At 36.5% G+C, this 27,891-nt stretch overlaps 1 protein-coding gene across 8 annotated transcripts; it reads right to left on the reverse strand.

Moving 5' to 3' along the window:
* Positions 1-624: 624 nt before the first annotated feature.
* On the reverse strand, positions 625-27,056 carry LOC103480805 (uncharacterized). 8 transcript variants are annotated; one of them, XM_081599258.1, is made up of 3 exons: positions 5,782-5,875; positions 5,515-5,715; positions 625-3,133 (listed from the first exon to the last, which is right to left on the reverse strand). In XM_081599258.1, the coding sequence occupies exons 2-3, from the start codon at positions 5,618-5,620 to the stop codon at positions 1,185-1,187; spliced, it is 2,055 nt and encodes a 684-aa protein (XP_081455384.1). In that variant the 5' UTR covers positions 5,621-5,715; positions 5,782-5,875; the 3' UTR covers positions 625-1,184. The 8 variants fall into 8 exon arrangements, with proteins under 8 accessions (XP_081455384.1, XP_081455385.1, XP_008434223.2 ...); XM_081599259.1 differs by having other exon boundaries at positions 5,515-5,710; positions 5,782-5,865; XM_081599257.1 differs by lacking the exons at positions 625-3,133; positions 5,515-5,715; positions 5,782-5,875 and adding exons at positions 18,066-19,147; positions 19,316-21,067; positions 26,745-27,056.
* Positions 27,057-27,891: the final 835 nt, after the last annotated feature.

Raw genomic sequence — 27,891 nt, forward strand, 5'->3', positions numbered from 1 at the left:
GCTGCCCCAGCTCACTGCAGCATACAGGATGGCCCTGGCAACCACAGATTCACAAAACATCCTGACAAAGTCCGGCAGATGTTGAAAGACCTCTGCCTCGTCAGAAAGTAGAGGCGACTTTGGCCCTTCCTGTGCACAGCATCAGTGTTCTTGAGAAAGTCTAGTTTTTTGTCAATGTGGACTCCCAGGTATTCATAGTCCTCCATAATGTCCACGCTGACCCCCTGGATGGTAACAAGGGTCACCAGCATCCTGGTCCTCCTCCTCAGATCCACCGTCAGTTCCCTGCTCTTTGTCACATTGAGCTGCAGGTGGTTCAGCCCACGATGTGACAAAGTCTCGTACTCAGTCTCATCACCTCACTGATACAACCAACCACAGCTGAATCATCTGAGAACTTCTGGAGACGACGGATCTCAGTGCAACAGCTGAAGTTGGATGTATAGAGCGTGAAGAGGAAGGGAGAGAGGACAGTTCCCTGTGGAGCTCCTGTGTTGCTGACAACTGTCTGACACACAGTATGCAGCGACTCATTCATTAAATTAGAATATTGCTTTAAAACCAATTTATTCCAGAAATTGTATCTCTAAATCCAATACATTATATACATTAAAACCACACAAATGAATATGTGAGCCTTTATTTCTTTTAAATACGATGGTTTTCCATTTACAGGCAATAAAAACATCTTTAAAATCGCAGCATAACATCAAACCACTAAAAAAACAAATGTGATACAGAAATGTGGGTGTTGTGTTCATGTTTAACGGTTATTTTGTCTGATATCTGTTTAACTTTTGCTCCACAATGTATGGCACCTATAATAATGTATATTTAGGTTCAAATTCAGAAAATATTAGCAAAATTAATTTGAGATTCTACCAGTTCATACAGTAACAGATAACCACTAACCAAAATCATGGAACTAAAAGTATAAACACAACAAAGGATAAACACACAAAGACTCCAAAGAGGTTTAATGTAAAACTAAAAATTTTCAAATGCATTGTTCCTTTAAGACACTACAAATATCACTTTTAAAAATACGTAGTTAATTTTTTAAAAACACTTGAAATAAAACAGTTTCATGGAAAGATTCACATTATGTTGCTCTCACATGAGCGGTTAAGCTTTCATTTTTTTGAGTGAAACTTTTCCCACTGGTCACACATGAGGAAGGCTCCTCACTTGTGAATCGTCATGTGACGATTTAAATTAAATTTGCTATGGAAGCTTTTTCCACAAGTCACACAAGAAAAAGGCTTTTCATCTGTGTGAGTTATCATGTGACGATTTAAATTAGTTCTGCTTTGATAGCTTTTTCCACAATTCACACATGAAAAAAGGTTTTCACCCGTGTGAGTCTTCATGTGATAAGTTAAACTAATTTTGTTTAAAAAACTTCTGTCACAACTTGTGCATGAGAAAGGTTTCTTACTCATGTGAGCCACCATATGACTAGTTAACTGAGGTTTGCATCGAAAACTTTTTCCACAGGTCACACAAGAGAAAGGCTTTTCCCCTGTGTGAATCCTCATGTGATAAGCTAAACTGCTTCTTCCAATGTAACTCTTTCCACAGGTAATACACACGAAAGGCCTCTCACCTGAGTGACCTCTAACATGTTGATCTAAACAAGCTTTTGCAGGGAAACTTTTTCCACAGGTCTCACACAAGAAAGGCTTCTCACATGTGTGAATCTTCATGTGACTCAGTAACTCATATTTGCTTCGAAAACTTTTTCTACACTTCTCACACAGGAAAGGCTTCTCACCTGTGTGAATCATCGTGTGACGTTTTAAATCAGATTTGGTTCTGTAGCTTTTTGCACAAGTCACACATGAGAAAGGCTTCTCATCTGTGTGAGTCTTCATGTGAGTGGCTAAAGCAATTTTAGTGAAGAATTTTTTTTCACAGCTTGGACATGAGAAATGCTTCTCACTCGTGTGACTCCTCCTATGACAATTTAACTGAGATCTGGATGGGTAGTCCTTTCCACAAGTCACACAAGAGAAAGGTTTCTCACCTGTGTGAGTTCTGATGTGGTATTTTAAAACGGTTCTTTGGGAAAAACTTTTTCCACAGGTCACACATGTGTAAGGCTTCTCACCTGTGTGAGTTCTGATGTGATAAGTTATACCAGATCTATTAGTAAAACTTTTACCGCAGATAGAACACAAGAAAGGCCTCTCACCTGTGTGACATCTAATGTGTTGATCTAAATTATCTTTCACAGCGAAACTTTTTCCACAGGTCCCACACGAGTAAGGCTTCTCACCTGTGTGAATTCTCATGTGACCAAGTAACTTAGATTTGAATCGGAAACCTTTTCCGCAGGTGCCACATAAGAAAGGTTTCTCTCCTGTGTGAATCATCATGTGGATATTTAATCTGGATTTACTGCAGAACCTTTTTTCACAGGTGACACATGAGAAAGGTTTCTCGCCCGTGTGAATTTTCATATGATTTCTTAAAGATGATTGCCTACTGAAATTTCTCCCACAATTAATGCATGAGAACATCTCACCTGTGTGAATTCTCATGTGATAAATTAAACTGAACTTTTGAACGTAACGTTTACCACAGACTGAACACGTGAAAGGCTTCTTGTCCGAATGAATTCTAGTGTGTTTAGTCAGGTATCTCCTTTGAGAAAAGGTTTTATCACAAACTTTACAAGAATACAATTGTTGGTGTAGGTGAGCTTCCTTGTGTGTTTTTTGCTTTGAACTGTCAGTTTTACTTTTCCAATTTGTAGTTTTCTGACATCTTTCGTTGTGTTTCTGTTCTTTCTTTTTTCCTGGGTCTTCAGAATTGCTTCCTTCCTTATCCTGGTTCTCAGCTTCTGGAGAACCATGAGAGATGAGTTGGTTCCTCTGTGGTTCTGTTTCATTGTGGATTCTTTGCACATTAGGAGGATTCACCAAAATGTCATCAGTCTCCTGTTTCAGCACAAGATGCCCTTCATCCTGACTAATGCAGAGTGGCTTCTCTTCCTCTTTGAACTCTTGCTCTTGTTTTATCTTCAGAGCTTCTGGTTCCTCTTGTCCTACAGTGGAGTTCTCCTCCTTGAAACAATCTGTGAATTCATTGAGAACCTCCTCCTCTTTATACACCCAGCACTGTGGGAGATCTGCACAAAAAGACAAAACAAAAGCTTTTAAATGTGAGTAAGAGAAGGAAACCTTCATTTTAATCACTTAGAGCCTTTTCAAGTGATTCAAAGACTAAAATGACAACATAACCAATTTAGTCCTTCTGAACAGAAGGGAACTTCATGTCAGTCAATATATACTTTGGACCTCGTGGTGAGAAAGCAAGATGGCGATAGCTTAACCTAGAGTCCCCAAAGTCGGTCCTTGAGGGCCGGCATCCAGCATGCCCTCCAGGACCAACCTTGGGGACCCCTGACCTCGTGGCTCCCCAACAGAAATAGTCCAAACAGCAGCTCGATTTAATCCTGTTGTAGAACCTCAGAGTCCAATACAAAGTTCTACAGCGAAAACCTTTTATGAACAGAAGAGTTTGTTTTCTAGTGCACCTTAAAAAAAAAGATAAAATAAGCGTTTTAAGTCCTGCTGATGCTTTTGGTAGATTTCATGTCTCCATTCTAATCTTCATTTGCATTAAACATCTGTTGTTTATTACTGAAACAATTCAAATTAAAGCTGTAAGCAACCTCAAATATCCCTTGCAGCTCAGCAAAGCTCTAGCATATGTTGCAACTGCGAACTAGCCGCTGATCGACAAACTCCAACTCCACCAATCAATTCTGCATATTGCCACTAAGCAGTACATTGAGAAAGACTCTATATTATGTTCAGGTAGGCTCAGTTCAGCTCCAAAAAGAAGTGTTCAAAATTTGGCAGAAACCAAACCTTACGGACGGAAGTTGTAGCCACTTCCTGTTTGGTGGCATAGGAGTAATTAAGACTTCCTGTAGAGAACTGCCTTTGAGTTTATTATCTATTATCAGAGAAAGGTTGAACATTCTGTACCGACATGTCATTTACCACAGAAACTGGTGACTTTTTTTCTCAGTGGGTGACGTTAGGACTGTCACCATAAGTTTTGCTGAACAGTGAATTTTCTCAGATGTTATTACGATAAACAATTTCAGGTAATATAGTGCTGATGAAGAACACATTCTAAGCATCAAATAAATGCAAATCAGTCTGATTAAAATAACAGTACTAATGCGTGTGTGTTGATGACTGTAGGGGGAAAAACGATCCGTCATAGCACCCTCAGTAAAATGCTTAGCTCCCCCTTAGCACCTGCAGAAAAAAATTTCTGGAGTCGCCACTGCTCTGAGGTAAAGATAAAAAAAAACAGCTTCCAGCTGACTGAGGGCAGGCAATGCCCCCTAATGCCCCCTAATGCCCTCCAATGCCTCTGGGCCTGACTGTAATCATAATGAGCTGATTGGTGATGACTGAGATTTGAGCCTCCGGGCTTTACCCCCCCCCTCCCCCCACCAGGCTCGCCGTTATTCATTTAAATCAGTTTACAAGCATCGCCTTTACTGCGCTATGCACCACATTTTTCTGGCAATCCCATAATATTATGATCTTATAGTGACATCTGTTTGTGCAACACATTACAGGTCAACATCATGTTAAACTACAGTCTGTTGCTGTTATTGATCACAAAAACATTTACTGTACGTTTACTTATATTAACTGTTAAAGCTAATATTACAATTATTCTGCTTATAAAAACAGTTGAATCATGACGGGTCCTCATGTGCATCAGATATATTTCATTCTTTAAGCGGTTCATTTGATTAATCTTCCTTCTTGTTATACATGGGAAGAGGAAAAGATTTCACATATTTTAACATGTAGAATCCATTTTTTTCCCACCGTATTTATTTTACATCCCTGATTAATTCTAGAGATCTTTTTTTTTTACATCAATAAGTAATAAAACTAATTAAAATAGATTCATTCATTTGCGATATGGTTTCTCTTGATACATTTTGCAAAAGGATTAATAACAGATTTTTATTTCAAAACTGTACATTTTAAAAAGTCAGCTGTTTGTGATTTTGTTGAGAATATTGAAGTTAAAACTCTACATTTTTGTTCACTAGCCTTTGTTATTTCCAGGTATGTTATTGATTATTATCGTTATTGGCTTTGGAATGAGAAAACTATAGGTTATCGGTTTAAAACAAAGAAAAAAAGCTATTGTGAATTGTTTTTAAGTTTGGCCCTAGAGTCTGAAATTTTATTTTAAATCTGGACATAACGCAATTAAACACAACCGTAACGAGTACGTCCTTAATCTGGTTGGGTCACAAACTGTATTTGTCGTATTATATGATGAATAATAGTCCAGGTCGCAGTTGATCACTTTTAAGCATTTAATATTTACAGCTGCTGCGGATTTGTTATTACAGTTTGGTGTAAAATCTATTTGAGTTCAGCTCTCCCAGTCTCCAAATCTCTTTATCACATCTAGAACTTTACTCGACCTGTATCATCAGTAAAACGTGAAGGTGTTTCGTACCTATCCGGTGTAAGATGATCTTCGGTATCCTGGTGAAATCCATCAGTCTGCGCTGATCGTCCATCTCTTCCTCGGACTTAACGTTGATTTCAGTCTGATCCTCCATCTCTTCCTCGATCTTGACTTTGATTTCTTTAAACTCCGTGAATGTTTCTCCAGCAGGAGTTTCCTGCTCGTTGATAAACTCTATCTGAGGCTGAACTGAAGACATGTTTACTGCAAACACGGAAATATTTACCTAAAACACCAAACCAGTTTTCAAATTACCTTCTAACAAAAGAAAAGCTAACGCTACCGTGTGCTCTGTGTCTTTCCGTGTGTTTCACTTTGGCTGCTCTGAAGAAACTGTAAACGAGTTTTTTTGTTCCGGTCGGTCTGAATTTACCGCTTTTTGCCACCTTTTAAGACGCAAAATATGTAGAATTGAATAATTTTGAAAGGTTAAATGTTAATTTATTTAACCTTAATTTATTTCAGCCGAGTTAATATATTTGTATAAGGAATAATTACACAAAGACTGATTTTAAAGCTTTTTATTTCTGTTAATTATGAGTTATAAAAATATACTTTTATCTTACAGAAAAAAATATATTGGAATGTTTACTCTAATTTTTTGAGTATCATCTTTTTAGTATGTAAACCAGAGTCTAATATTGTTATACTATATTGTAGTTTTGTAGGTCTTTTTGTAGGCATCCATCAAAACAGTAAGTTTTCTGGTTATTTTGAAAAGTTCTTGGCCTGTTTTTTTAATGTCTGATATATTTTCATTCTCATATTCAGTTATGTATATAGAAAACACATAGATAACTAGTTTCTAAACTTTTCATTTAATAGTACTGATATTTAATGAATGATTACTGAAATGATAATGTAGTTATTCCAGGTGGTGATTGTAAAGAAAATACAATTAAAAACAGTCATAATTGTATTTATTGTGATGTGGAAAACTGAGTGATATTAAAATATCTGATAAGATAATTGGTCAGAGGAAAAGATAATTTTGCACTATTAATACATTTACATGAAGACTTGCATGTAATTATAGGCCTTCATTTACACATAAATGTGAGTTCCAAAATTCAAGCAAACAAAAAGAATCTGCAGTTATCCGATGGGCATCCATCAGGAATCTATGAACATTATACACCAAAGATGTGGCAAGTATTCAGAGATTTACACCCATTGGTAACACTTTATTTGACGGGGTGTGGATAAGACTTAACATGACATTGTCATAAACATAACACCTGTCATGAACATGAAGTCTTTATGAATGTGTATGACAGTTGTCATTCTGTAAATAATGAGACTTTTAATGCAAAGTTTCTCTAAAAGTTGCATTAAAAGTGCCAACTTTGCATGATTTTATAAATAATAATTTAATGCAAAGTTGGCAATTAAAATGGACTTTCAATGCAACTTTTAGAGCAACTTTGCATTAAAAGTGTCATTATTTACAGAATGACACCATGACAACCGTCATAAACATTCATAAAGACTTCATGTTCATGACAGATGTTATGATTATGACAATGCCATGTTAGTCTTATCCACACCCCATCAAATAAAGTGTTACCGACTCACTCAATAAATTTGATTATTTAAAAGCCATTTATTTCATAATCTTTACCACTTAATCCAACACATTGTATACATTAAAAACACATACATGGATGTTTGAAAGGTTTTATTTCTCTCAAAAATGATTTTCAATTTACAGGCAATGAAAACATATTTAAAATGAAAACATAACATCACACCACTAAAAAAAAATGTAATACAGAAATGTGGGTGTGATGAAAGATTAGTGGTTGTTACTTTGTCTGAGATTCTCTGTTAATTTGACTTGTGCGTACGGTATCGTTGTGCTTTTAGTCCAGGGTATGTCGTACAGCATTCTGAGATACCTCTGCAACAACGATACAGAAAGTATATTCAGAAAACATTGTTCTCAAAGCACAGTTCATTTCTGACTCTACCAGTGCATACAGTAAAAGATACCATGTATCCACTTTATAAAAATCAAAGTATAAATACAACAAAGGATAAACACAAGGAGTTCAAAAGTTTAAATCTAAAAATGTTCAAATGCTTTACTCCTGTGAGCCACTACAAATATCACTGGTAAAAAAAAAAAATCCATTCGTATGAAAGAACTCATTTAATGTAGTTATTGCAAAAATGAAACCAACCACCGGGTTTAGCAAGTTTTCTGGCTCAAAATACTGGTACGTAATGTCTTTTCAACGTGCAAACATTTACATGTACAAACACATTCTCGCAGCAAAGTATAACAATGACTTCTGTGGAACATTTGGGAAAATAAAACCCACTCTGTGGTTAGCTCTAAATCGAAATCTGACCAGATCTCAGTAATATTTTCATTTCTTTAAATAAACATGACAGAGTTCTATTTACACAGAAAAAAAAACTAACATTTCAATGATTTAATATGTAAAGAACTTAACATGAAGTCATTCATGGAAATGCCAAAAATACTAAACTCAATTATTCCCCATGGTTCATAACTCCATGAAAACTGAAATGCACAGAAATTAATTCTGCCTGAATGTGAGTCCGTCTTTAATTTCAGTATCTAATGGGATAATTATGGAGATATTAAGTACAAATACAACTGATAAGAAAAAAAAACATGATTAAACAAAAAAACTGGTCAGCAAATGTAGATCCATCTTGGTTGGACAGTGAAAGACACAGTCACAGTGAATCACTAGCACTCTGCAAGGCCCGGTTGACAAATTTTTCCACTTGGCTTGTACAACATCTGACCAAATTTTCCAATGGATTGGATGCCAATGGAAAATTGGCAAATGGATCGGCTGCTTCGAGGCTAAGTCTTCTAGCCTGTGTGAGTCTTCATGTGATAAGTTAAGTTACTTCTACGACTGTAACTCTTTCCACAGGTTCCACAGGAGAAAGGCTTTTCACTCGTATGAATCCACATGTGATCAATTAATTTAGTTTTCCTCCCGAAACTTTTTCCACATGTCTGACATGAGAAAGGCTTCTCACCACTATGAATCCTCATGTGATCAAGTAAATTTGTTTTTGTCCGGAAACCTTTTGAACAGGTATCACAAGAAAAAGGCCTCTCATCTGTATGAATTTTTCTATGAATAATTAAACCAATTTTTTGACAAAAACTTTTTCCACAGCTCTCACAGGAGAAAGGCCTCTCACCTGTGTGAATTCTCATGTGACGAGCTAAAACCGGTCTTTGACTGTAACTCTTTCCACAAGTCCTACAAGAGAAAGGCTTCTCACCTGTGTGAATTCTCATATGAGTATTTAAACTGCCTCTTTCACTGAAACTCTTTCCACAGGTCCCACAAGAGAAAGGTCTCTCACCTGTGTGAATTCTCATATGAGCATTTAAAAGGTTTTTTTGAGAGAAACTTTTTCCACAGGTCCCACAAAAAAAAGGCTTCTCACCTGTGTGGATTCTTATGTGATAAGTTAAACTCTGTCTTTGAGTGTAACTCTTTCCACAGATCCCACAAGAAAAAGGCTTTTCACCTGTGTGAATTCTCATGTGAGTAGTTAAATACTTTCTTTTACTGTAACTCTTTCCACAGTTCCCACAGGAGAAAGGGCTCGCACCAGTGTGTATTCTCATGTGATGAATTAAACTCTGTTTATGATTGTAACCCTTTCCACAGGTCCCGCAAGAAAAAGGCTTCTCATCTGTGTGAATTTTCATATGAGCATTTAAAGTTTCTTTTCTAGTAAAACTTTTTCCACAGGTGCCACAAGAGAAAGGCTTCTCCCCTGTGTGAACTTTCATATGAACATTTAAAGTGTCTTTTCGAGTGAAACTTTTTCCACAGGTCCTACAAGAGAAAGGTTTCTCACCTGTGTGAATTCTCATGTGATGAGTTAAAACCTTTCTTTCACTGTAGCTCTTTCCACAGGTCCCACAAGAGAAAGGCTTCTCACCAGTGTGAATTTTTATATGAGCATTTAAATTGCTTTTGTTAGTGAAACTTTTCCCACAAGTCCCACAAGAAAAAGGCTTCTCACCTGTATGAATTTTCATGTGTTGAGTTAAAGTCCCTCTTTCCCTGTAACTCTTTCCACAGGACCCACAGGAGAAAGGCTTCTCACCTGTGTGAATTCTCATGTGTCTCTTTAAATAGTTGGCGTCATGGAAACTTTTTCCACAGATAACACACATGGTCAGTTTTTCACCTGTGTGAATTCTCATGTGATAAATTAAACCATGTTTTTGTCTGTAACTTTTTCCACAGGTTGAACATGTGAAAGGCTTGTTTTCTGGGTGAGTTATAATGTGTTTCATCAAGTTATTGTTTTGAGAAAAGGTTTTATCACAAATTTTACAAGAATATAATTTTTGTCCTTTGTGAGCTTTCTTGTGCTTTTTTTGTGTTTCAGTGTCAGTTCTGTCTTTCTGCTGTTTGTTTTTCTCATAATTCTCCTTTTGTTTCTGTTTTTTCTTTCTCTTTTTTCCTTGATCTTCAGAATTCCTTCCTTCCTGATCCTGGTTCTCAGCTTCTGGAGAGCCATGAGAGATGAGTTGGTTCCTCTGTGGTTCCGTTTCATTCAGAACCTCCTCCTTTTTATACACACAGCATTGTGGGCGATCTGTACAAAAAGACAAAACAAAAGCTTTTAAATGTCAATCAAACAAGTAATCCTTCTCTTTAATCTGTTGATGCATCAGAACAGGATTTACTTGGGTTATTCCAAAATTACAATCTTATAAATGAACTCAACTAATGAGGTTCTTTTGATCAGAATGGAACTAGATGTGAGTGAAAATATGATATTATTGACCTCCAGGTGAGCAAACAAGATGGCGATAGCATAACCTGACAAATATTACAAAAAGTCTTCATCCTCCATGTAGCTACAGGATATATGTGACGATAATGAGTAACTTAAAATGCCTAAAGCAAAACACTAAATGCTTTTAAATCTTGACCCACTGATATTGTCAGACATTGCTCCACTCACACACACTCAACACAAACTTTCAAAAACACAACAAAATCTCAGCCTTTACTTTCCTGCGATTCGCAGCAGAATTGGTAACAGTGGGTGATTGTTGTTAACCGCGCACATGCAGAAAATAATGGCAAAATAATCCTATTGAAAATATTTGACATGAATATTGGACAATTTGGAAGATTAAATATGAAAGGTGAAAATGGATAATGATATAATTATTTAAAGCATTTATACACAATTCATTAAATATGTCATTACGTGATTAGACTGGAAACTTAGCAGCCAGTCAAGATAATTATTAAAAATGCATTTAATTGTTTTGATTATTATTATTGCCTGGTTGAAGTTCCTGAAGTGTCACCCTAAAATAATTCCCCAGTCAAAGCGGAAGGCGGGGCTTTGGGCGGGGCTAATACTGACCTTCTTTAACTTAAATTTGGGCGGTTATTCTGTCAGAATAGCTGACATGCATTGAGTACGTATGCGCAGTAAGAGGGCTGTGACATACAGAGGAGCTGTGAGTTCAGCATATGTGACAAGATACAAGAATTAAGTCAATAAATTGTTTTTAGTGATAACTGGATGGATATTAGAGCTATAGATTATTCTTACGATTAATCGACCAAATGGATAAAAAAAATTCTAAAATTAAATAGTGGTAAATCTGGCATGACACTGGTGTTACTATCAGATATCAACATCCGCCCAATTTTTCATATTTGAGCATCCCTAACAGTTACTTTTTTGTAGTTTAGAAAACTAACCTATAACAACAATAACTCACTTTCTAAATTAACCTGAAGTTATACAAAGATTTAAAAATATATTCAATTTAATAATGAAGAGCCAGGTTCACAAATATGCTTATAAAAAATGTCTATGCTCCAGCTTTTAGTCTATGTATTCATCTTCAGTGAGTTTAACAGATGAACTCTCACCTTGTCTCATATCTGCCCAGCTTTGGGTTTGAGAACACAGGAAATGTCGACTGGAGTGGGGGGCTTAGGGTGGTGAGGGGGAGGATGGAGGTAGATTAAAGGCGAGCGAACGTAAGATGGGGGTTGGACGGGAAGAAATAGACCGAACCTAAATCTGGGGTAGAGACGGACAAACAAACCTAATGTGGACCGCCATGTTCAGTCTATCCGCTTACCTACTCCTGCCGCGCTCGTCCTGCTGTTCGCTTTGAACCAGCAGCTCCTGGAGGAGAAAGGCTGCCGTACTCCAGGCATCACTCCCGTCATTTTAAGGATGCTTTTGGTCCCCAAAAAATGATTAAAACCCAGGCATTATCATCACTCAATAAAATCCCCATGGGCCGAACTGGAAGATTGGACATTATGATTGTAGCACTTAGCTTTCGTCAACCACTCATAGGCGGTAGTGAGAGCTACGCGTAACGCATAATGTCCCGGCTGAAACACGGTGCGCTAAATTATAAAACATAAATCAACGAAGCTTCAAGGCAGGTAAATTTTCCTTGAGGAATTTTAATAATTGAGATACTCGAATCATTTGAGGAATCGTTTCAGCCCTAATGGATATAAATGCATCGTCATGGTTTCACAGTGGCGTTGACTGCAGTCACTATGAAACACGCCTCCTGTTCCTTGATGATGGTCTGACTGGTTAACCAAGTCAGGATGTCATACAGCTGTTAATAAAAAAAAGTTATGACATTCTATCTTCAATGTCATGATGCTATGTTGCTGATTTAATAAAAGCATTTTTTGTTAAGTTTTAAAATGAACTCCCTTGTGACCAAATACTTTGAAACACGAAAATAATGTTTATCTTTCTCTCTATCAAAACGGTTGGAACAACCGTACAGGACACAGGCTTTAGGCATTTTGATGCTGGATCAATTAAAGCAAAGGGGTTGTATTTACTTCTTGACCTCCATCTGTATTGGGTTACGTCAGCGCTACGTCATCTGAAACCCAGTAACATACTGAAAGTCTTTCTGACGGTGGCCATCGTACTTTCTGCTATTGTATAATGTTTTCGTATGGTTTATTAAGGAGTGAAAATAGTCTCAAAAATATCTGTGTGCGTGTTAAAGGATTTGTGCGTGTGTAAAAATGGATTTGTAACTCATGCCAGCATCTTTGTGTGTAAGTTTGGATAGTTGTATCTGTGAAACATGATTTGTAAGCCGCAAAAATAAAATAAACCTTTGCCTACGCCTACAAATGTAGAACAAGTACGCAGGAGTCGCCAGATACACAGACACAAAACAAACAACCTGCAGTGACGTTCAGATCCAGTTATGAGTGCACAGCTATTTTTCATGTCCAGCCCCATCTCAACCTTACACAAACAGACTAACATGAAGTGAATAAACCGACCGGGTACTTCATTAATCTGGCTGGTAGGCATAAGGGTGTGACGGATCACTAACTGTAATTGTCATATTATAAAATGAATAATAGGTCCGGGTCGCAGTTGATCATTTTTAAGCATTTAATATTTATAGCTGGGGCGGATTTGTCGTTACAGTTTGGCGTAAAAGTTCTTTGAGTTCAGCGCTCCTTAACCAGTCTCCAACTCTCTTTAACATATCTCCAGCTTTTCTCAACCCGTATCATCAGTAAAACCTGAAGGTGTTTCGTACCTATCCGGTGTAAGATGATCTTCGGTATCCGTCTGAAATCCAGCGGTCTGCGCTGATCCTCCATCTCTTCCTCGATCTTAACGTTGATTTCTTTCAGGTCTGTCAATGTTTCTCCAGCAGGAGTTTCCTGCTTGTTTATAAACTCTCTCTGAAGCTGAACTGAAGACATTTTTATTGCAAACACGGGAATATTTACCTAAAACACCAAACCTGTTTTCAAACGACCTTCTAAGAAAAGCTAATGCTACGTCGTGTGCCGTGTAGTTTTCCGTGTGTTTCACTTTGGCTGTCCTGAAGAAACTGTAAACGTTTTTAGTTCCGCCTTGAATTTTCCGCTTTGAGCCTCCTCTCAACATAAAGTTACAGTAAATATTTTAGATATGGACGAAAGGTTAATTTATTTCAGTGAGGGAATATCTCCAACTTTTTCGTGATATAAACATATTAGATTGTTTTACAAACTAAAACGATAATATCCAAAAAGTTACAATATACGTTCCAGCATGGTTCTTTTGTAAGATTCTAAGTACATTTGATAACTAACTCCAAACCCGCATTTCTTGAGTAACTTTGTTTTATTATTTAGTCTGATGAAATATTCTCATCATAAATGCCGTGTTTCCTCATAATTATTAGACATAAAAGGTATGGAAACATCTATCTGTGTGTAATTACTCTATATACTGTTTGTGTTCAGAGGAGACTCAAATCGAAATGTTTAAGGCGGAACTAAAAATCGTTTACAGTTTCTTCGGTACAGCCAAAGTGAAACACAGAAAACTTCGGAGCACACGCATAGACATAATATAAGGATAGACGCCTCAAATTTTTCTTCATGCTGTGAAATTTTTTTATTTTGTTTCTATAGATTCCATAGAAAGGATGCTAAACATTTCTTTATAATAAACCTGCTAATACTCTTTGCTAAATTTTATATTCATAAATGCAAATTTGCTAATAAAACACCTTCTTTCTCTCTTTTAATTAAAAATATGGAACTATATATCAAATCAATAACAGACTCTACAAATGAAAAGGCTCTAAGTACAATTTCAATATGTACGTCTTTGCATGTTCTTATATAATCACCCCTGGCTGTTTTGATTGTCTGTTGTATTGTGTTGTATACTTCATTATGTTGTTTTGATGTATACTAATTTCATTTAAATAAAGTTCTTTTGAAAAAAAACTATAGACACCTAATGGACCGCTCTCGCCTATTGTCGCGAGAAGGACCTCGCTGTAGCAAACAGAAGGGGGCGGCGACGGACCACTGTCAGCCTCATACCTTATTTGGAAATGGAACCATTGCATTCCGGAAGTGAAGGGGGCGCTATTTCCTGTATTATCCACGGTCTCCCGTTTTTATTTTCTTTTGAAATATGTGATATATCTTCACTTTTAGGAAGGAGTTTCACTCTCAGAATGTATTTGAACTTTAATCATTTGTTTACTTAAGCGCAGCTCACAGTTTTTTTTCTTTTAACAAATTCTGTAACTTTCGGTGTACTTCTAAATCTGCTCCTTAGTCGCATCTTTTCGAGCCTACTACTGCCTGTAGTGGCCTGGCGGTGGTAACACAACTAACAATCACTTTACTGAATCAGAATACCACAACGTCTTTATTTACTATTAATTTCGGCACTACTGGCACCGTAAAAGATCAATTATCTCATAAAACACCATATTTTTTCACTTTCTTAAGGATGTAGAGCTAATTAAATGACAAACAATACTTTTATACATTATGAATAATATCTATATATCTCCAACAATTATAGGAGGAAGAAAAGAAATAAAGAGACACAAAAAAACAACATGATCAACTATAATGAAAAATATCATTTGCAATATATACGTAAGAAATTCAGAAAAAGTCAATAACAAACAAATTAGGAATAACAACCCAGGTTGTTAAACAGATACAAGCAAAAAGAAATCACATTTTTGTTTTCACGGTGCCATGTACGTTATTCTGAGATACCATTTATGGTAGAGTCTTATATATAGGAAAAAATAAGATAAAACTATTTAAAAACAATAAAACGATAAATCATATTCATAGAATCACATTATCAACAATTTGTGAATAGAGCACATTTACCACAGCATGCTATAGGTAAATGTTATTTAGTTTGGTTAAGAATAATTATTGCACTGTCAATAAATAACTTCTAATAGATGTTCTTAGTTCCTAAAGAAACATTTTAACATCTTCATGAGCTCAGAGGGTCAAACATAAATAAAGACGATGGATGCTCTCTGCTAGAATATTTCTTGCTGTCTTCCATGTTCTTTCAGCAAACAGTTGAGACAGACTTGTTTTTGGTTTCACCACTATTTACCTGCTGTTATACCTGCTATTCAAACTATTCTTAAAAGTTTGTCTGTTAATCTGGTCACAACCAGATCTGTTAATCTGGTTGTGACCAAACCAGCTGAGGAGATGAAAAGTTAAAACTTGAGTTAAAATGTTGTTTTAAGTTGAGTTAAGTTAAAACTCTAGTTAGAATGTTAAGTTTTAACATTTTAACACAATCTCAAGTTGGGTAACCCCAAGGTCTTCTTAAAAGGTAGAGTCTCTGAGAACAGTTCTTAAATATGTAGTCAGTGTTTTCAGCAAAGTTGAGCTGACTGTCCAGGAATGACACAAGGAATTTAAAATTTGCCACAGTTTCAACAGGTTGGCCATCAAGTGAAACTGGAATCACTTTCAGGTCTTGTTTATGTCATTTAATTAGCTCTATTTCCTTAAGATGGAAAGGTATGTTCCTTTGTTTGGGAATTTATCTTTTACTGTTCCAGTAATGCCAGAATTAATAATAAATAATAAAGACTTTGGTATTCTGATTTAGTAATGTCATTAGATTAGTTGTCTTACCACCGCCACGCCACTAGAGGCAGGAGTAAACCCCGAAAAGATGCGACTAAGGAGCAGATTTAGAAGTACACTGAAAGCTACAGAATTTGTTAAAAACTGTGAGCTGCGCTAAGTAAATAAAAGATTGAAGTTCAAATACATGCTGTTAGTGAAACTCCTTCCTAAAAGTGAAGATATATCACAGATTTAAAAAGAAAATAAAAACGAGAGGCAGCGGATAATACAGGAAATAGCGCCCCCTTCACTTCCGGATTGCAATGGTCCCATTTCAAAACAAGGTATGAGGCTGACAGTTGTCCGTCCCCGCCCCTTTCTGTTTGCTGCAGCGAGGTCTACTTGATCGTCGCTGACGAGATTTAGGGCGGCCATCTTGGAGCGGTCCACCACTCCACTCAGCGTTATGTGTTTAGCAGCACAATGACGTATCAGCGCATTTAATAAATCATAAAACGCTTTTTTGTTACTGGAAACCATATTCAATCATCTATCAAAGCTACATTTATAAAAAATCGTTTTATTTAAGTATGTTTTTAATACATAGTAAAGCATATTTAAATATGCTTAGTGGCTATAATAATGGAATAGGAATGGAATATTCTGATATCGATGTATGAAGAGCATATTACAAAGCACACAGCCGTTCATAATTTATTAAATAAATTATTTAGTAATATTAATACATATTTATATAACTACACAAACACAAATAATTATTAATGACAAATAATGATTAATACTGAGTAATATATATTGGGTACATGTTTATATCTATGTATATACATACACATATATAGATGTATGTGTTTCAGCAGACGAGTTCTAACTTCAGAGTGATTCAGCAGCTGAGCTCAAGTCCAAAATCCGATGCAAGATTCATTCGTGATGCAATGAATCTGTCTCTCTTTAAAGATATTTCCCTGTTCTTCCTCACATCGTGTCTTAATGAAACCTTCAAAACAAAAGCGGAAGATGTGGGATGCATCTTACTCTTGAGAGTGAAAGAATTACATACAAAGAATAGTCTTTACCACCTGGGTAAACTTTGCTGGTGAATATTATAACACATAATATAAGTTTTATAAGTTACATTCTTTCATTTATAATGTAGGCTCGGTCCAGCACCACTACAAGCGATGTTTGAAGAGTAAAACTATGTTGATACATTTATGTAGTAGTTAATGAGATATGTCTTCACCATCAAATAAAAATATGTGATGGTGTTTGGACCCAGTGGTTCCTGTGAGTCCTCCTCTGTTGACCTGGGACCGTTGAAGGTATATTTTAAACCTGTTATTACAGATCTTGGTTTTAAGGTGGACAGTGATTTTAAATTGGACAACCAAATAAGAGCCGTGGTTGAGTCCAGTTTTTATCATTTAAGGCGACTGGCATCAGTGAAATCTTTTCTTTCCAGGCAGCATTTTGAAACAGTGATCCACATTTTTATTTCGACTAGATTTGATTATTGTAATGCACTTTATCTGGGAGTCAGTCAGTCGCTGCTCTCACGTCTGCAGCTGGTTCAGATGCTGCTGCACGATTTTTGACAGGAACTTGAAAGAGGGAACATGTGACCCCTGTCCTGGCCTCACTTCACTGGCTGCCAGTATATTTTAGGATTAATTTTAAGATTCTTATGTTTGTTTTTAAATCACTGCATAATCTTGCCCCGGCTGACCTCTCTGAGCTTCTTCATTTCTGGTTTGTTTTTGTCACATTACATTGTTGTAGATTGTTTGCAGTTACTGGATACAGTAACTGAAAGATGCATGAAACTCTCATAAATATGCAGAATTAATAACTAATGAAAACATTACATTTGAGATTAGAATATGATATCAGTCTAATAGAAATACTTTTAATTTTGCAAAATGTAATGAATGAACTTTTGAAAAAACTGTCTTGAATTCTGATATTAAAGAAAGGAACGATCTTAATTTGTGTTAAAAAAAACCTCATGTTTTACTGTTATTGCAAGGATGTTTAGATGCTTTACTTAAAGCTGACATTTAAAAATATGGCAACAGTTATCGACGATGACAATCACTGAATCATTCAACAATATTGACTCAAATCAACATTTATTAAAAAATACATTCTGCTCAAAATACTGATGAATTTTTAAACATTCCTTTTTAATAATATATTTTGCTTCTCATAGCAAAGCATACCAATGACAAAAATTTGGGAAAATAAAGAATTCTCTGGTTAGCACTAAATTAAAATCTGACCAGATCAATTTTATTTTTGAGATTTTTTCCCAAACATACATAGTTCTATTTAAGGAAAAACAAGAACATTTCACTGCTTTAATATGTAAAGTATTTAACATTCAGTCATACATGGAAACATCAAAATGTAAAAGCTAAACTCAATTATTCTACATGGTACAGAACTCCATGAAAACTGAAATGCACAGAAATGAATTCTGCTGAATGTGTGGCCCTCTTTAAGTTCAGTATCTAACGGGATACTGATGGGGATCTGAAGCACAAAAATGGCTGAGAAGTAAAACAAAAAACTGGATTAAGGAAAACAAGCTGGTAGGCAAAAGTAGACCTCAGTAGGCCTCACATGAAAGACACAGTAACACTGAATAACTAGCAACCGGCAACAATCTGTTGACTTAAAAATTTTCTACTTGCTGTTTACATCATCCGACCAGATTTTCCTTTGGATCTGATGCCAATATGGATCTGAGGTGTTTCGTTCGTAAGGCTTCTAGTCTGCGTGAGTCCTCATATGATGAGTTAACCTACTTCTACTGTTATAACTCTTTCCACAAGTCCCACAAAAGTAAGGCTTCTCACCTGTGTGTATTCTCATGTGAACATTTAAATAACTTTTGTTGGAGAAACTTTTTCCACAGGTCCCACAAGAAAAAGGCTTTTCACCTGTGTGTATTCTCATGTGAACATTTAAATAACTTTTGTTGGAGAAACTTTTTCCACAGGTCCCACAAGAAAAAGGCTTTTCACCTGTGTGTATTCTCATGTGAACATTTAAATGACTTTTTATAGAGAAACTTTTTCCACAGGTCCCACAAGAAAAAGGCTTCTCACCTGTGTGAATTTGCATGTGCTGAGTTAAAGTCCCTCTTTCACTGTAACTCTTTCCACACATCCCACAAGAAAAAGGCTTCTCACCTGTGTGAATTCTCATGTGAACATTTAAATGACATTTTTTAGAGAAACTTTTTCCACAGGTCCCACAAGAAAAAGGCTTCTCACCTGTGTGAATTCTCATGTGAACATTTAAAGAACTTTTGGTAGAGAAACCTTTTCCACAGGTTCCACAAGAAAAAGGCTTCTCACCTGTGTGAATTTGCATGTGCTGAGTTAAAGTCCCTCTTTCACTGTAACTCTTTCCACACATCCCACAAGAAAAAGGCTTCTCACCTGTGTGAATTCTCATGTGAACATTTAAAGAACTTTTGGTAGAGAAACCTTTTCCACAGGTTCCACAAGAAAAAGGCTTCTCACCTGTGTGAATTTGCATGTGCTGAGTTAAAGTCCCTCTTTCACTGTAACTCTTTCCACACATCCCACAAGAAAAAGGCTTCTCACCTGTGTGAATTCTCATGTGAACATTTAAATGACATTTTTTAGAGAAACTTTTTCCACAGGTCCCACAAGAAAAAGGCTTCTCACCTGTGTGAATTCTCATGTGAACATTTAAAGAACTTTTGGTAGAGAAACCTTTTCCACAGGTTCCACAAGAAAAAGGCTTCTCACCTGTGTGAATTCTCATGTGAACATTTAAATGACTTTTTTTAGAGAAACTTTTTCCACAGGTTCCACAAGAAAAAGGCTTCTCACATGTGTGAATTTGCATGTGCTGAGTTAAAGTCCCTCTTTCACTGTAACTCTTTCCACACATCCCACAAGAAAAAGGCTTCTCACCTGTGTGAATTCTCATGTGAACATTTAAAGAACTTTTGGTAGAGAAACCTTTTCCACAGGTTCCACAAGAAAAAGGCTTCTCACCTGTGTGAATTCTCATGTGAACATTTAAATGACTTTTTTTAGAGAAACTTTTTCCACAGGTTCCACAAGAAAAAGGCTTCTCACATGTGTGAATTTGCATGTGCTGAGTTAAAGTCCCTCTTTCACTGTAACTCTTTCCACACATCCCACAAGAAAAAGGCTTCTCACCTGTGTGAATTTGCATGTGCTGAGTTAAAGTCCCTCTTTCACTGTAACTCTTTCCACACATCCCACAAGAAAAAGGCTTCTCACCTGTGTGAATTCTCATGTGAACATTTAAATGACATTTTTTAGAGAAACTTTTTCCACAGGTTCCACAAGAAAAAGGCTTCTCACATGTGTGAATTTGCATGTGCCGAGTTAAAGTCCTTCTTTCACTGTAACTCTTCCCACACATCCCACAAGAAAAAGGCTTCTCACCTGTGTGAATTCTCATGTGAACATTTAAATGACATTTTTTAGAGAAACTTTTTCCACAGGTCCCACAAGAAAAAGGCTTCTCACCTGTGTGAATTCTCATGTGAACATTTAAATGACATTTTTTAGAGAAACTTTTTCCACAGGTCCCACAAGAAAAAGGCTTCTCACCTGTGTGAATTCTCATGTGAACATTTAAATGACATTTTTTAGAGAAACCTTTTCCACAGATTCCACAAGAAAAAGGCTTCTCACATGTGTGAATTTGCATGTGCCGAGTTAAAGTTCTTCTTTCACTGTAACTCTTTCCACAGGTTGAATATGTGAAAGGTTTTACTCCTGTGTGAGTTATCATGCGTCTCGTCAAGTATCTGTTTTTAGAAAAGGTTTCATCACAAATTTTACAATATAATTTTTGCCCTTGGTGAGCTTTCTTGTGCTTTTGTTTGTCTGTGTCAGTTCTGCCTTTCTGCTGTTTGGTTTTCTCATATTTCTCCTTTTGTTTCTGTTCTTTCTTTCTCTTTTTTCCTGGGTCTTCAGAATTGCTTCCTTCCTGATCCTGGTTCTCAGCTTCTGGAGACCCATGAGAGATGAGTTGGTTCCTCTGTGGTTCTGTTTCATTGATAACCTCCTCCTCTTTATACACACAATGTTGTGAGAGATCTGGACACAAAGACAAAACAAGGAATCCTTCACTTTAACCTTGATGCATCAAAACAGGATTTTCTTGTGTTATTATTAAATTACAATCTTACAATAATGAACATTAATTCAATCAATGAGACTCTTCTCACCAGACTGGAACTAGATGCGAGTCAAAGTATGATATTATGGACCTCCAGGTGAGCAAACAAGATGGCGATAGCTTAACCTGGTGGCTTCCTGAGAAATATTACAAAATGTTGTCTTCCTCCATGTAGCTACAAAATATATATCACATTAAAGAGTGACATAAAATGCCTAAAGGAAAACATTAAAATTTGTTATTAGAGTTTTTAAGACGAAGCTGAAGTTGGTTTTCAATTCCAACTTCCAATTCGGGGAATGGCTCAAAGGCGATTCCACCTAATTTTTCACTACCTTCTGCATCTTTAATCAACTCTAGTTTAAAAACTACAACACCTAGACTCTTCAAACCTGGACTGGATTATTCTGTTCCAATAGCAGAATATTTAGAATCATGTTTGTGATTTGTGAAAGTTTTATCTGATTTGTGAAACTTCAATAAATGTTGATTTTACCACTTTTTTTGGATCTGAGTTGCACTAGAACTGCTCCAGGTCCAACACTACAACACCTGGGCTCCTCAAACCTGGATTGGATTATTCTACTTTAAGAGCAGAATATTTATAATCATGTTTGGGATTTGTGAAACCTCTCTCTGATGTGTGAAACTTCAAAAAAGGGCAATTTTTACCCTTTTTTTGGTCTCTGTCACACGAGATCTGCTGTAATTCCAAAATTGCAACACCTAGACTCTTCAAACCTGGACTAAATTATTCTGAAATAATAGCAGAATATTTATAACCATGTTTGTAATTTGTGAAACTTTTATCTGATTTGTGAAACTTCAATAAACTGTCAGACTCTTTTTTGCATCTGGATCACACTAGGTTTTGATGTCTTCGATGTTTTTAATGTTTTTATCTTTACTTTTTATCCATTTATTAATTTCTTTTCATTTCTCTTTCTTACTGTTTATGTTTTAATGATGTAAAGCCCCCAGGAAAACATCAAAGTTAAACGACGTTTAACTGAAGTCCAAATAGGAGTTTTATTGTTTTAATCCTTTTTTAATTTTTCAAAATCTCACTCTCTCACTGTTTATTCAATGTCACATGGCGTTTTTATTTTAATTATGTAAAGCACTTTTAAATTCCTTGCTGCTGAAATGTGCTATACAAATAACATTTGATTGATAGAACAAGGGTGTCCAAAATCGGTCCTCGAGGGCTGTAAAACAGGGGGAATATATTTCAACCATTAGATACCGTTCCCCGTGTTTTACAGTGGGGGAACGGTATCTGATGGGTAATATTGAGCATTAAAATATATTGCCCTGTTTTTAATTCATATAGCACTGTTTATCTATCTACATATATATATTTACCATTATTATTATTAGATTTACGCAAAAACATGAAGAAAGCGTGAACATTGCAGAAGCATGTTGTTTGAGCTTTTACGGTGTCCGTAGTTCCCCAGATAAACGCGCCGAACAAGCGTGTGCTTGCTATGCGCGAGCTTTCTCAGTGCTCATCACGAGCACGCGCTTATTTTGCCGCGTGAGCGGCAAGAAGACTCAGGGGGAACCGCATCTGATGGGGAAACGCGGATTGACGTAACACCGGTCCCCTTGTTTTAAAGTGGGGGAACGGTATCTGATGGCCATATTTCACCCATCAGATACCGTCCCCCACTGTTAAATAAGGGGAACGGTATCTGATGGGCGAAATATGGCCATCAGATACCGTTCCCCCACTTTAAAACAAGGGGACTGGTATCTGATGGGTAATATTGAGCATTAAAATACATTGCCCTGTATATATATATATATATATACACACACACACACACACACACACACACACACATACATACATACACACACACACACACACACACACATACATACATACATACATACATACATACATACATACATACATACATACATACATACATTTATAATAATTATAATATATGTGACATATATGTATTTATCATTACTGTTATTTTTTATTATTGTTATTAGTATTATTACTATTCGTTTCCCGCAAAAACGTGAAGAAAGTGACAACTTTGCCGAAACATATTGTTTGAGCTTTCACGGTGTCCGTAGTTCCCTACGCGCGTGCTTTTTCAGTGCTCAGCACAAGCACGCGCGTATTTAGCCGCCTAGGCGAGCTGTGTGAAGCTGACACCCCACCCACGTCAAAAAATCCAGCAAATAGTCTGAATGGTTAGTGCTCCGTTTGTGCAGGTTTGTGCCGTTAAAATTTTCGTTTGTACAGTTTTGGTTTCTGAGATATTAAAAGTTATAATTTTGGCCGATGACGTCACCGTCACCCTATCATGTTCCAAATCAAACCTAAGTGTGGGCTACTTCTTTTAATTCTTCAGATTCTCAGCTGTTGTACAATGTGTACATTTTGTTTTGAACTTCAATAAAGACTTAGAACAAGAAAAAATGTGTCTCATTTCAAGAAATGTTTTAAGATAGCAATGTTTTTTCACGAACGTAGCGTTCTCTCCACAATAATTGAATCCTAATAAAGGACATGCAGCCTGACCCTAACGTAATGTGTATAACCTGTTCAACTGTGCTTTGATTTCGGAGGTGGTCTGAAGAATTATATTCACATTGTTGATGTACTGTCTGCTGATTATGCAGCAAACGTGTAAAAAAATTACATGAGCCTATAAAGGCCAATTTGCTAGTTGCTTGAGCAAAGTTTTTGCAGAGTAAAACGGAAATGTGTCATTATTTCAAAGTTCATCCAAGTAATGTACTTAATATTTAGTAAATATATTTTCAATGCAACGACTTTCATTTCATCCAATTTCTTACATTAAATGTGTATGGGCTTCAAGGATTTTGAAAAGCTCCACATGTTTTGCGAACTTTGACATAGTTCTCACACAACTGGGATTGGCTCCACCCACACTGTAGTGAGCCCCCCTCCACCCCCGATCTTGTTTTGGCGGCAGAGCAAGTGTAATTTCAACCTCTCGTTAATATTCTAGCGGTCTCAAATCGTTTTGAATAAGTCATTTTTGGAATTTTTTCAACCCCGATTTTGATTTTTGAACAAGGTAAGTAAATTAATGCTCAGGTTTCACATAAAATATTGACTCAATGCAATCCATCCCCATAAAAGCAGAGAGGATGTATGCAGGGCTAGCTTATATATGCATTTATTTAAATTCACAACTTGTATTAAGTGGATATTTCAAACCTTCTGAAACATAGCGAGGCATCATCTTGCAGCCTTTACATTTATATTGAATCATTAACACTTAAGCATATGCACAAAGGGCACATCTTCTGAATTCAATTAAAAAATGTATTCCAAAGGAAAATAAAAATTTAACAGGTACTTACATTTTCAAGTAACGATGCATTATTGAATTATATATTCTTTTTAAAATTCAAGACTATTTTAAGTGTGCAGACACTGCCAGAATACAATTTGTGGCTTCTTTGAAATCATGTAGGCAATAATTATTTTAAGCAATGCTAATCAAAGCCTTTTTATTTTTTAACTAGATGCCTCGACAACCAGGAGTAGACAGAGAGTCTCTTTTTGAGTCTCTGCAACTCAAAAGAGGCCATTCTAGAAAACAGTCATATAGTCACTCCAGCTGCCGCTGAGATAAGTCAGCAGTTGGGGAAATAAAATGTCTGCAAAAAGTCTGTACACATTTGTAAGGCTGAACAGACACAACATCTGGACATGCTTGGAAGTTAATCAAGGAAGTGATCCTGAAAGCCCTGTGGACACAGAGTTTGACTCAGACACTGCTTCTCCTGGTCAATGTTCAGATTTTCAGCTCAAAATTATAACTTTTAATATCTCAGAAACCAAAACTGCACAAACGAAAATTTTAACGGCACAAACCTGCACAAACGGAGCACTAACGAACTAGCCCACTTTGGTTTGTTTTGGAGCGATATGGGGGGGATGGTGAACTCTAGATGACCTAAAAAATAATGTTTAATATCTCAGAAACCAAAACTGCACAAACGAAGATTTTAACAGCACAAACGGAGCACTAACCATTCAGACTATTTGCTGGATTTTGTGACGTGGGTGGGGTGTCAGCTTCACACAGCTGCGTAGGCGGGGCGCAACGGCAAGAAGACGCAGGGGGAACCGTATCTGATGGGGAAACGCGGATTGACACAACTCCAGGCCTCGAGAACAGGTGTTGACCTGATCCAGGTGTTGTAGTTTTGGAGCTGGAGCTGTTCTAGTGCAACCCAAATGCAAAAAAGTGGTAAAATCAACCTTTATTAAAGTTTCACAAATCACAAACATGGTTATAAATATTCTGCTGTAGCAGCAGAATAATCCAGTCCAGGTTTGAAGAGTCTAGGTCAGGGGTGCCCAAACTTTTTGCGAGCAAGATCTACTTTTTCTCTCACCAGCCGTCTGAGATCTACCTCATGACACAAAGACATAAAAATTGCAAATTAAACAGCTGGTTGCAAACCTGATGTCAGTCAGTCATGGTGGATCTGAAATTTGGTTTGATGACTGAAATATGAGAAACTACAGACTGATAGGAGGAACCAAAGAGCCCAATAAAGATAAAGGCAAATCTTCTGAAGTCGAGATATAATTAATCTAATTCCACATAATTATCGCGGTAAAATTTGTTAAAACTTAATGAAATATAATTGTCCTATTTGATGTTTGTTGTGACGTATGCTCACAAACGAACTAAGTAATTAGTCCAATTTTGTCGTTTATTGAACGTTCAGAAACTACAGCAAGTGTGATGAGCCACAGCAAAGGTAAACAAAGGTTAAACAACCCGACTATCAACTGAAAACATCTCCTACTTTTTTACTCTCGGTCTCTTTGTCGTTTAAGCACACCCGTTGCCGGGGCAACCGCCTGCGCCACGCAAGCCGAGCAAAGATTACATTAAAAACACAACATTCAGTCCGTTACGATATCAGGTTTCCAGGCTTGATATTTATTTCTCGATTATTAATAAGCCTCTCATGAACACAGCGGTGGTTGAGTAGCTGATTTAAACTCCTACTCTGCTCGTCAGTCGGTCTTTGTGTCGCTTTTTTTTTTTTTTTTTGTTAATGGAACCGAAACGCACAGAATTGCGCAACACCTTGTTGAAACAATAATTACTGAGATTATTAATTTTAACACGTTTCGTTGACTTTTTATAATTATTCTTTTTAATAAAGCTACAAACGTTTGGTGAATATTTTTGATAAGCCTATCAGAAGAGGAAGTGCTGCTCTCAGCGTCCTGGCGGCGTTCAGTTTGTCACTTGCAGAGATCGACTCAAAACCTTTCCGCGATCTACCGGTCGATCGCGATCGACGTATTGAGCACCTCTGGTCTAGGTGTTGTAGTTTTTAAACTAGCGTCGATTAAAAATGCGGAAGGTAGTGAAAAATTAGGTCCAATGGCCCGTCAGCCATTTCCCGAATCGGAACTAGAATTGGGAAAAAAAACTTCAATTTTGTGTTTTTTAGTTTACTGTAAAAGCTCTTTGAGTTCAGCATTCCTTAACCAGTCTGCAACTCTTTAATATCTCCAACTTTACTCAACCTGTATCATCAGTAAAACATGAAGGTGTTTCGTACCTATCCGGTGTAAGATGATCTTCGGTATCCTGGTAAAATCCATCAGTCTGCGCTGATCCTCCATCTCTTCTTCGGTCTTGACGTTGATTTCTTTCAACTCTGTCAATGTTTCTCCAGCAGGAGTTTCCTTCTCGTTGATAAACTCTCTCTGAGGCTGAAATGAAGACATTTTCACTGAAAACATGGAAATATTTACCTAAAACACCAAACCTGTTTTCACACTGTTCTCTAACAAAAGAAAACCTAATGCTACCTCGTGTGCGCTGAGATTTACCGTGTGTTTCACTTTGACTGTCCCGAAGAAAATGTGAACGATTTTTAGTTCCCCCTTAAATTTTCCGCCTTTAGTCTCCTCTGAATCTACAACTAAATTAAATATTTTAGAATATTAATGAGAATTTATTTCTGCGAGTGAAACACAGTACATAAAATGATTATACACAAACTGATGTTTCCAAGCCTTTTGTTTTTGTTAATTATGAGGATTTTCTGTGGAGACATATTTTGACACGTCTCCACATGCGGAAACCTTTATGTGTACAAACACATTCTCATAGCAAATTATAACAATGACTTCTGTCAAACAAACAGAAGTTCTGTTTTGTTCTGTGAAACAGAATTTATTATTAGAATATTACATAATTTTGATTAATGGGGAAAAAAAAGTTACTCAAAAAATGTAGACTTGGAGTTAATTATCAAAAGATATTTTTAATCTTACAAAAGACACTGATGGGGATCCAGAAGTTTCCTCTGGGCTTCTGGTCTCTGCATCTGAATACCACTAAAGATCTAATTCCTTTTCTGGGTCAAAAATGAGTACTTCATAGTTTCTATAGCTAAATACAAAGTTTGTTTTAAATCCTTCTCTGGGCTAAAAGTAAGTAGTAGTAGTAAAAAGTAACTTAGTAGGTATCATTCCTGTTAAGTATTTCTGGACCCTAAGTTTGTAGTTATTCTAATTCTGATTCCATTTATGGGCTTTATAATATTGATCTAAATAGTGCGTACTCCACAAATTCTAATTTAACTAATAAACTAAAATAATGCAGTTCTGGGTTAAATAGGGAGTACTCCACAGTTTCTAACAAAATAAAATAAAAAGAGAAAGAACATGTTAGGGCAAATGGCAACATTCAGACAAAAC

Source organism: Poecilia reticulata, chromosome 18 (genome assembly GCF_904066995.2).
Source record: "Poecilia reticulata chromosome 18, P_reticulata-male-v2, whole genome shotgun sequence".
NCBI lineage: Eukaryota > Metazoa > Chordata > Actinopteri > Cyprinodontiformes > Poeciliidae > Poecilia > Poecilia reticulata.